This window comes from Electrona antarctica (genome assembly GCF_951216825.1).
Source record: "Electrona antarctica genome assembly, chromosome: 22".
Taxonomy (NCBI): Eukaryota; Metazoa; Chordata; class Actinopteri; order Myctophiformes; family Myctophidae; genus Electrona; species Electrona antarctica.
This window is the reverse complement of record NC_136805.1, coordinates 33,580,880-33,592,357: the sequence shown is the minus strand read 5'-3', so window position 1 is coordinate 33,592,357 and position 11,478 is coordinate 33,580,880. Positions and strand designations below refer to the sequence as shown.

General features: G+C 48.7%; 1 protein-coding gene across 2 annotated transcripts in view; it reads right to left on the bottom strand.

Annotated features, from left to right (window-relative positions):
* adkb (adenosine kinase b) overlaps window positions 1-11,478 on the bottom strand; it is a 94,103-nt gene that overhangs the window by 25,743 nt on the left and 56,882 nt on the right. For both annotated transcript variants that reach the window (XM_079491848.1, XM_079491849.1), the window contains 2 exons: window positions 6,436-6,608; window positions 1,142-1,250 (listed from right to left, as the gene is read on the bottom strand). In XM_079491848.1, the coding sequence (XP_079347974.1) occupies window positions 1,142-1,250; window positions 6,436-6,608 (282 nt within the window). The remainder of the gene's footprint in view (window positions 1-1,141; window positions 1,251-6,435; window positions 6,609-11,478) is intronic.

Here is an 11,478-nt window from a genome sequence, read left to right as displayed (position 1 = left end):
GCATTCTGTTCTACTTAAGCTGCTACAAGCTTGTAGGTCTGCTATTTTTGAAAAGTCGTGAAAATGTGGCGCAAATCTTTGAATATATATTTCAGAGCGAACCTTTTTAACTAAAATATTGGCTTCTGGGGGGCTCTGGAACTACATATTTTGAGATGGGAGTCCGTGGCCCAATAGAGATAATTCTGGGGGTCCTTGACATGAAAAAGGATGAGGACCACTGACATAGAAACATGGGTTTTTTAGAAAAATGTTAGGATTTAGAAGCCTTTTTTTAATCGAGCTCAGTCCAGAATGGGTTAAGAGGGGCCCATCATGGGCGAAAAGAAAAAAAAGTAGTGACATGATTGTGGGGACGGGGGTACATGGCAATGCACCCTGATGTGGGTGTGACATCGCACCATGAGAGGACATGGCGGAGGGGCTGTGAGGTTGATTTATGTCGATAATGAACGGTTTAGAGACGAGGAATGCGATGCGATTTCAGGGCTATCGTCTTGACTCGAGATCAGAGGCAGAGGTTGATCCACCGACATTCAATAGTTAAGCCCCGGCAGTGTAACATGAGCATGGCTGACCATTCTAACCCTAGAACCAGTAAGTTAAGACATTACCTCAGTGGTCCTCTGTGTGTGTGTGTGTGTGTGTGTGTGTGGGCGCGCTGCGTGCGTGTATGATACATATACATACCATAAATACATCTGTCCATAGCCATCTTTTGTCTGTAATGACTGAGTTCTTGTCAATGGGGGGGAGGGGGGGGGCTGGGGGGGGTATCAAGGGGGTTTTCAGGGGTATGAACTCGCATATAATCAATTTGCACACTTTTGGCTGCACCTGTTGGCTTGTCTGCGTGTTAAAAGAAATGAATGACTGCATTACATGTGCAACAATTTCACACTGTGCCGCAGCGCCCTTTGTGTGCAGAGCCATGAGGGAGAATGGGGACGAAGCGTTGTTGCTGCATTGTCTCAAAAGGCAACGTAGCTCATCTCAGCCGACAATGGATGAATGGATATATTGACAATGCAGAAAGGCGCGCGGCGAGGCATTTCCTGAATAAAGCCTCTTAACATTTTGTCCTCCTCTGGCAAAAGAGAAAAGGGAAAACAGTCATTTGAATGTAGAGGGTCTCACTTACCGCAATATAATAGACCTTGGCTTTCTCCACCAGCTCCCAGTTGCTGTCCAAGTCCAGGTGTTTTTCCTTTTTGTAGCAGTTTGCCGCTGCCAGGTTAGCAACAAGGGACCTGCCGAAGACAGATCCCATAAATCTTCCACCTCGCTTATCATCCATCTTAATTTTGTCTCAAAAACATCCCTAAAAAACAGTCAGGCCTCCAGTCCTTTCCTTTGTTCCTTCAAGATATAAAAGGATGATAATGGATTTTTTTTTAACGTCTGGACCAAGGTGAAAATAAGTCACCTAGATTTTCTTTGTTCTTTGCTTTTCAAATTTGTTATCACCGGCGGCGAAAAGGGGATGAGAATTAACGCAAAGCAAAGGGGATTTTACACAGCAGATATTGATTGATAGCTCAAACTATTCACGTTATCAATCACATAAACCTGGAAAGTGGTCCATTATTAACATAGGTGGGAAAAGCAACATAATTGAATTACTAATGACAGTGGTGGAAAGTAACTAAGTACATTTACTTAAGTACTGTGCTTAAGTACAATTGTTAGTATTTCCATTTCCCAGTACTTTTACGTCAACTCTACTACATGTATTTGAAAACTTTACTTACTAGTTACTTTGTAGAGGTTGATTATTATCACAAAACATACGGTACATTAACCACTTCAGCCCCACATAAATTTCTGCCATTTGAAAATAGCCGATCTACAAGCTCACAATGTGTCGCGATTACTGAAGTAAAACATGAAAGTACTTTTTTTCCACCGCGGCTAAATGAACATGCGAGTGAAGTACAACGAAGGGAGGGGGTGGGGGGGGTGGGGAAGCAGGTGGCGTTATCTTAACATAGTAGCTCATTAGCTAGTCCTTGTGTGTATTGTCTGTCTCTTTATGAGCGGCCATCAAAATTAGTGCAACCATCATTGTCGCTACTTAAGGGAAACAGTGAAGTCTCCCCGTCTGACGGCAGTACGGGGGGTGCTGGTTCACGGGCGTCCGTTCTCACATGATGGACGGGCTGAGAGATGCTGAGTGGCGCTTCCTTAGTGCCAAGGAATGAACACGCTTTTACACAGCAGCTACAATCCGAGAGTTTCCGAGAGTGTAAAAATGGACTTGTACTGTATATACTCTGGAGCGTTGAGCTGATGAACACTGATGATTTTACCGTGTGTACGCAGATCAGGGCCTGACCACCATGACATCTGCGGCGATCGCTGACCCGGGTTCTTTGAATAATGCAACAAACATTTGTGGGGCACGGACACATTTTTATGGGTCCCGTTATTTTTGTTGCGTTTCTTACATTTTGTTTTGAATTGTTATTATTTTAAAACATTTTCAAAAAATATTCCCCCAAAAAAGCGATAATAGTCGATCTACAAGGTCGCAACGCGGTGCAGAGCGTCACGTTGTGCGCTTGTAGATCTGCTATTTTCACTAGTTTGGGTCTCGGGCAATCTCTCTTTTGGGTCTCGACCTGAGAAGTTTGGGAAACGGTGCTCTAATGGACTGCGAGTGTCATTACCCCCTAAGTCACTGGCTTCAAAACCTTCCTGCATCAGGGCCCACTTGAACAACTTGAATGGCCCACCCATCTGACCACACAGAAGCCAATCAACGCATTGATCGTTTAATTGAACTATCAATCAAATCGCATCACATTTTGATTAACATACACTATACGTTTTAAGTGTATATTTACCGGTATCATTATCACATTTTTACAAGGTATTAAATTAAAAACAATCATATAAATGTTATTAAAATCTTAGTGTTTTGTCAATTATTTTGGGGGCCCACTTGCAATAAACTCACGGCCCCAACAGGTTGGGAATCGCTGCACTAAATTCAATGGACACGGGGTTAGAACTCCTAAACAGCGGCATAATAAATACTATGGCAAAATGTGAAACTCATAAGCTATGCAGGGAGGAGCGATGCAGGGCGGCTAATTAGGAATGGGGCAATATATTGATCAGTTAAGAGTGTCCGGAGATTGAGAACCACCGCTGTAAATCACCCCAAAACCATTCACTAGCATCGTTAAGGGTGGGCGAAATGACAAAATGGGATCGTTTAACCCGCTGTTCAAAGAGTGGAAAGCCGATCGTTTCATTCAGGGGGTGGGGTCGGAGAGAGAGAGAGAGAGGTGGCTTTTCAGAAGGCCTGCGCTGTACTCAGTCAGCCTGTGGGTCCGTCAGTGTCACACACCGATCCTTCAAAGCCATCGCCTGGGCCCAATCTGGCGCTGGCGGCGACCTTTCCCCTGCATGGCCTCCTGAGCTGTCTGTTAAACACCTGTAAGAAATATTACAGGGCTCCCGCTCCCAGAGCATGGCCACCTGACCTTTTCAGGTGTCAGAGAGCCCCACATCAAACAAGCCTGCAAAGACCACTCAATGAAGGGGGCCTGTTGGCTCCCGGTCAGCCGGGGGAGGTATGTGTGTGTCTGCGAGTGTGTGTGTGCCTGTGTGTGTGTGTGTGTGCCTGTGTGTGTGTGGAGGAGGGACGACTGACTGACACCTCCAGTAGCAGCAGATGAAGGGTCGAAGAGAAGGGGAGTCTTTAGTGAGGGAAGGTTATTGATCCACACCTGGGCCGACATGCACTGGAGCACTGGAGGCTTCACCGCTGTGATTGTGTGTGTGTGTGGGTATGAGTGAGGCTAGATGTGGCGGGGAGGGTGTAGTCTGGGGTGTGTGTTTGTGTGCGTTGGGGGGGGTGACAAGGCGATGACCTCTGCTGTCCGAGACAGTAGCATGATGACGGTAGCGTGAGAGAGAGTCGTCTGAGACGCTAAAGCCCCCCTTTTTTTTTTACAGCAGAAGCAGGCTGACAGGTGAGAGGCGGGATAGCCCAGTACAGCCATCTAACACATTGCGGGTGTCAGCCATGTAGATGGATGACAACCCACTGGGGCGGCAGAGACCGAGCGGAGCGGAGGCCGCCTGCAAAAACACACTCAAGCTGTTCCCCGTTCTCTTTGATGTGCCAGCCAAGTTATGATTCCCCCCGTTATGACTTCCAGCCCCGTGAGGAGCCAATCGAATCGGGGCTGCCATAGATGTAAAACGAACCAAAAAATGACTCTTTGGAATCTGAGTTGGGGGGGGGTGGGGGGCAAGGCGGGGGGTGGTTAATTTCCTGGTCAAAGGTGATTGGAAGGGAGCCGACCTATACTGCCTCCCCCTGGGCCAGCCGGGGCGCCTGATGGAGGGGAAAAGGAACAGTTTGGAATAAAGTGTTCCTTCCACTCGCTACGTCCTACCGGGGAAACTCCCCTCCGTCAGGGGGTAAGAAGCGGCTTGGACTCCTCATGCATTGAAGGAAGCATGAGGAAAGTCCGTTGCTCTCCGCAGGTTGGCAAAGGGAGTGTAGAGCCCAGGATTACATTAGATAATTGACACTGGGTGATAAAATGGGTTGCAAAATTGTGGGATAACTTTTAGTTTTAGTTTTAAAGAAGGGAGCCGACCTGTTGTCTCCAGTGATGCAGGCAGCACAGGTGCCGGTAGGCTCCTCGTTAAGTTGTGTTTAGGCACGTAACGATATATCATAAATCGATTTAAATCGATATGAATCCCGATGATATGAATACATTTTTTTTCTTCTTTTTTTAGGGGGGCTAGTATGAAATGTGAGCTTTAATCATATTCCATCATATTAAAGTGCTTTTGGAGAGAAATTAGTCACTTTCAGTAGTAGAGCACTGCAGAGGGAGCTGTGTGTGTCTGTGACTGTGCCCAGGTGTTGGTCGTTGATGCTCATTAATACATCAAGGAAGTCAATTATGTTTCTGCACTGTCAAATAGGTCTACATCTATCCTAAGTTGCAATCAAATAAAGCTTTTTTTACATGTTAACTCGAGCCAGGTTCTAAACAAGAAAGCATGTTTACAGTTGAAATTAAGTAATTTTACATGAAAAGTAATGCTACTTTTGCAATGTAGTTAATTACAAATTGTGAAAAAAGCTCGGGGGGGAAGATAAATCATAAAAAAAGATTGTCATTTGTCTGGAAAATACATTTGTGTTTAAAATATCGTGAAAAAACACATCGTGAATCTCATATCGTATCGTGAGTCGAGTGTATCGTTACATGCCTAGTTGTGTTCCTACTGTACCTGTTGTCTCCGGTGATGCAGGCAGCACAGGTGCCAGTAGGCTCCTCGTTAAGTTGTGTTCCTACCTGTTGTCTCCGGTGATGCAGGCAGCACAGGTGCCAGTAGGCTCCTCGTTAAGTTGTGTTCCTACCTGTTGTCTCCGGTGATGCAGGCAGCACAGGTGCCAGTAGGCTCCTCGTTAAGTTGTGTTCCTACCTGTTGTCTCCGGTGATGCAGGCAGCACAGGTGCCGGTAGGCTCCTCGTTAAGTTGTGTTCCTACCTGTTGTCTCCGGTGATGCAGGCAGCACAGGTGCCAGTAGGCTCCTCGTTAGGTTGTGTTCCTACCTGTTGTCTCCGGTGATGCAGCCAGGCAGCACAGGTGCCGGTAGGCTCCTCGTTAAGTTGTGTTCCTACCTGTTGTCTCCGGTGATACAGGCAGCACAGGTGCCGGTAGGCTCCTCGTTAGGTTGTGTTCCTACCTGTTGTCTCCGGTGATGCAGGCATAGCACAGGTGCCGGTAGGCTCCTCGTTAGGTTGTGTTCCTACCTGTTGTCTCCGGTGATGCAGGCATCACAGGTGCCGGTAGGCTCCTCGTTAAGTTGTGTTCCTACCTGTTGTCTCCGGTGATGCAGGCAGCACAGGTGCCGGTAGGCTCCTCGTTAAGTTGTGTTCCTACCTGTTGTCTCCGGTGATGCAGGCAGCACAGGTGCCAGTAGGCTCCTCGTTACGTGTTCCTACCTGTTGTCTCCGGTGATGCAGGCAGCACAGGTGCCGGTAGGCTCCTCGTTAAGTTGTGTTTCTACCTGTTGTCTCCGGTGATGCAGGCAGCACAGGTGCCAGTAGGCTCCTCGTTACGTGTTCCTACCTGTTGTCTCCGGTGATGCAGGCAGCACAGGTGCCAGTAGGCTCCTCGTTACGTGTTCCTACCTGTTGTCTCCGGTGATGCAGGCAGCACAGGTGCCAGTAGGCTCCTCGTTAAGTTGTGTTCCTACCTGTTGTCTCCGGTGATGCAGGCAGCACAGGTGCCAGTAGGCTCCTCGTTAGGTTGTGTTCCTACCTGTTGTCTCCGGTGATGCAGGCAGCACAGGTGCCAGTAGGCTCCTCGTTAAGTTGTGTTCCTACCTGTTGTCTCCGGTGATGCAGGCAGCACAGGTGCCAGTAGGCTCCTCGTTAGGTTGTGTTCCTACCTGTTGTCTCCGGTGATGCAGGCAGCACAGGTGCCGGTAGGCTCCTCGTTCTGTTCGTAGTAGCGCGCGTCCACGTGCGCTTCCTCCGCCTTCTTCTTCAGTATCTCTCCGAAGCGATCGTTTCCGATGCAGCCGAAGAAGGTCGCCACCTTGTGGGGTTTCTGGAGCATCCACTATAGGAAGGAATAGGAGAGAACAAATAAATCACACTTGTGTGAAGTGAGGGGCGCTCTTATCATCATACATCATCACATTCAGGCCAATCACTTTTGGCGTCCTTACTTATTATCCTCAATTCCGTGGTAAAGCTGGCTATATAGAAGCCAGCTTTCTGTGTCTGTAGGTGCTCACTGCTCAGCCAATCAAATCATCGCTATGGGGTACACACATTGTTCAGCCAATCAAATCATCGCGATGGGGTACACACATTGTTCAGCCAATCAAATCACCACGATGGGGTACACACATTGTTCAGCCAATCAAATCACTTCGATGGGGTACACACATTGCGCAGCTAATCAAATCACCGTTATGGGGTAACACACACACACACACAAAGCTGGGTATAGGAGGGTCTAGCGCCCCTCAAAAAACAAACAAGCTGTTTCAGGAAGCTCAGTTTACAAAATAAAACGTGTGTCTGCGATTGTGGAGTTCAACCGAGGCAGATGGCGCCGCAAACTGTAGCTACACAGCAAACACTGCTTGCTATTTCTATTTTTTTTAATGTGATGTCTACGAGCTGTCACACAAACAACCCACCAGGACCCCAAACCCCACACGGCACAGAGGCGCTATTCTTACCCGCGTGCGCACTCCTTCCTGCCCGGGAGCTAAAAACAGTCCCATCTCCTTATTTGCACAACCCTCATAATTCAAGGTTCCATCCCAACTTATGCAAACAAAGGCACTCTGTGAGGAGTGTGTGTGTTACCTGCTATACCGCGAAGACACTCCCCGACTGGCCGCTGGCTATTTCTATGCTCCCGCACAGTCAAATCCTCAGTGTTCAATGTATCCATGTGTATCTCAGAGAAGCGTACAAATTAAACCAGATGGAGCCTTACGGGTCCATTTGGCTACACGTGCACGATATATCAAAGTTAAATTAACACACCCCCCCCCCCCCCTCCGTTACCATAGACGGTAACGTGAGGCCAGTATCTTCTCAGTAAACAGAGAAGAAGAAGCATTATCCGTCCCGGAAGTGATTGTCGCGACAGTCTCGCTCGCGGATGTGAACTGCCGATCGGACCATTATGCTTAGCGCGACCTCGAATTAATGTTTTATTAACCCTTGGACTGCCACTCCCAATAGCAGCGAATTTAACGCAGCGATGCATGCGCGATCACGCGCGTGCGTGATCGACCGTGCACGCGCGGCTTTCGGCCGGTTTTAGGTAGATTACATCGGCCGTTAGCCAAACTAGCCAAAAGTTGCTACATTTTGTTATATTAACACGAAGGACTAACACAACACTGTGTGACAGCCCTGATGTACTCCCGTGACTTTTTACCTGGTGCCTGATGAGAGAGAGGGACTGCTCAAATTCTCTCGCACTCAGGTTTAACCTCCAAAGATTTATTGACGTACGGCACGCCGGGCCGGGGCTTGCCATGTTTGCTCGTTTTATTGCAGCCGAGCGCTCCCTGTTTTGTTGCTGACGGCGGGCCCCTTGTGAATGAGATGTTGCTGCTTTCAGGGATGACCTGTATATGTGTGAAATTAATCATTTCACACAACCAAATAGCATCTCGGCGGGGGAAGAAAAATGCATTTTCATCACCCAGCCATCCCTGAGTCGCTCTTCCTCTGTTATTTCGTGCTCCCTGGATTCGGTGGGTAACTAGTTCAGATGGGAGGAAAAAAATAAAGGATCGCAGTGGAGAAAATTCATTACTTTTACGCAAGGCTCAGGTGTGTTTGCCGAACAAGGATGTCAATTACAAAAAGGTGGTGGATCGGGTATAGGGATTGCTTGGGCTTTTACAAGGTACACAGTACACACACACACACACACAAAATGAACAGTAACAAAATAACACCGCCAGATATGACTGCAGGGACTGTGTGTGTGTGTGTGTGTGTGTGTGTGTGTCCACGAAGCAGGTCTACCATGTGTGTCATGGTTCATCCATTCAGCCATGCCTGCCCACCTCTCCCATGACACGCACACGCACACACACACACACACACACACACACACACACACACACACACACACACACACACACACACACACACACACACACACACACACACACACACACACACACACACGGCGAAAGCCGACAGAAGTGAGCTCTTCTCCAACCTCCTGCTGCAGGCGGTCTCACACTTATCAAGGTCAGCGGCTCGGGTACACGTCAAGTCCAATCTGATTTTCCCGTAGCCGTGATGAGCTCCGAATCCAAGGTTAGGAGCTGCGGGCTGTAAATAATGACAGCGCGGGCCCCTCCATTTGCAGGCCTCTCAGGTGGGAATAGAGCGGGGGCCACTCAGGGGCCCCGCCGTCCCCCCTGATGACAGCGTGGTGAATCACCGTACAGGCCCCCCACCACCACCCACCACCACTCTCTCTCCCCCTCTCTCTTTTTCTCTGTGACCGTCAGCTCAGCTCTCACTGCCAGCTCAGCTTGCTTGTCATCTTACCAGGGTCATTAACAGACACGCATACGCGCAGACATGCGCGTCCGAGTACACACACAGTGCACCCACGCGGGCGGGCGTGCGGGCGGGCAGGCAGCTTGTAAGTGCACGGATATACACATCACATCACTTCCCCTACCATCGTCACCACGACCCTCCACAGTTGCCAGAAGCTCTTTCCTCCAACATCCATAAATACAAATCAACAATAGATATGTAGAAATGGTCCATTACATGGGCGTAAGAAGACGAAAAATAAAAAAATCCATCAGGCTTTTCTGCACAGGAGTGGTGGAGTTAGATCAATTCATTCCCATCCACCGGCACCCTGCAGACAATCCCTCTCCATTCCCCAGATTATGGCTAGATAATACCTCCATTATGACAAAAGCACTATCTGGTGGGGTCGTCGACGGGTCGACCCAACCCTGCGCTGGGTGTAATCATGCTTAGTCACATCCCCAATTATACCGCAGTGGCAAGAGGCAGGGATTGGCAAATGTACATCAAGGCGCTTCATTACTGAGAAGGGGGGCCGCTCCGGTGAAATTAAGCAGCAGATGAGACGGAGACGGATTTGGCCCCAGGCGGCATGTTAGGGGAGAGAGAGAGAGAGAGAGAGAGAGAGAGAGAGAGAGAGAGAGAGAGAGAGAGAGAGAGAGAGAGAGAGAGAGAGAGAGAGAGAGAAGGGGGAGATTGAGAGCAAAAAAGGATACAAAAAAAAAGAAAAAACATGAATGTAAGAACGGGGGGAAAAAAGAGATGGTGAAGAAGGAACAGATTTTTCTGAAGGAGCTGGGAGCTTGTTTCTCTTGCACAGCAGCTCATGTATATTTACTTAACTAGGGAGAACGCCGGTCCCCAAAGATTAATAAGCTCCCACGATACACACCACGTACAGCGGCAGGCATATCTCTAGGTACGCACAGCAGACGTGGTGGGAAAACTAATACAAATAGTAGAGACAAAAAGAAAATACATATATATATACCCCTGAAACGTGAAGGGAGCTGGGGAGGAGGGGGGGGGGGGGGGTGTTGAATGGAGCAGAGTCTCACTAGCTAAAGGCAAAGTGATGATAAGTGTACATTATGTTAAGTGGGCGAATAAGTCTGGCGTCTCTGTTTAGCTTCCATTTACCCAAATAATCTCACCCGTCCACACATGTCGTCCCCCCCCCTACAGCCCTGGGGGGTAGGGGGGGGGGGGGCAGATAGCTATTAATTATGACATCTCACGGATGCAAGGAAGGAAGGAGCCCCCCACCACTCAGGGAGCTGACCCAGGCCTCCTCCTCCTCTTCCAACGCCCAGCAGCTGCCACTCTTCACTATGCGGGGAGGCGCGCCGCGTGGCAGGTTCCAGGAGGGCAATTACACACAGCCCAGATGAGATGAGGCAGAGGCAGGGCTGTGGATGTTTGGGACTCGAGCGCTCAAGACTGCCATTAACACTATAAGCTACCTTCCCTCTTCTGTTTTTTTTATTCTCTCTCTCTCTCTCTATCTCTCTTGCTCTCTGCTGTATATTGATGAAGTGGTAATGGGTCCTCTAGTTAGATATCCTTCCTGTAAAAACACAGTCTTGTTTCTAGTCTCCCTCGGGGGTCAATGTATTCCCCCACGCAGTTGCCGGCGAATTCATTTCTGCAGTATTAATGATGCAATTCCGATGCAATTCCGATGTACTGAAGAAGACGCCACACAAACACAATGGTTTCTTTTTGTTAGGAGGAGGAGGAGGGAGGGAGGGAGGGGGACCTTGCCGTCACTCCTCGTTTTCCACCCACGATTTCGCTCACAGTTCGCTGCAGTTCATCCATAAGACCATTTTTAAAAACACAAGGACAGAGACGACTTCCATTCTCCTCGCTTCACCTCACCGGCAGGGTCCTCTAGAGAAGAGAATGTCCGTAGCCTAATGACGGCCACATTAATTATAGGCTTATCAACCCCCGGAAAATGGAAGGAAAAAAATTCAATAGGGCTATTTATAGAGGCCTAAAATAGAAGGGGGGGGGGGGGGGTCTGCGCACTAGGGTGGCCAGGAAAAAAAAGACTGTCTGCTTTGCACTCCAAGTCCTTGGGGCCGGAGGTGGAACGCTTGTAAGATCATGGCGTTTCATTTACCGTGTGTAGTTAAAACAACAACCAAACATCTGTCTATCAGGACCTGTCATGACTGCTGCTTTTATATAAAGTATGGTATACCCCCCCACACACACACACACACACACACACACACACACACACACACACACACACACACACACACACACACACACACACACACACACACACACACACACACACACACACACACACACACACACACACACACACACACACACACACACACACACACACACACACACACACACACACACACACACAC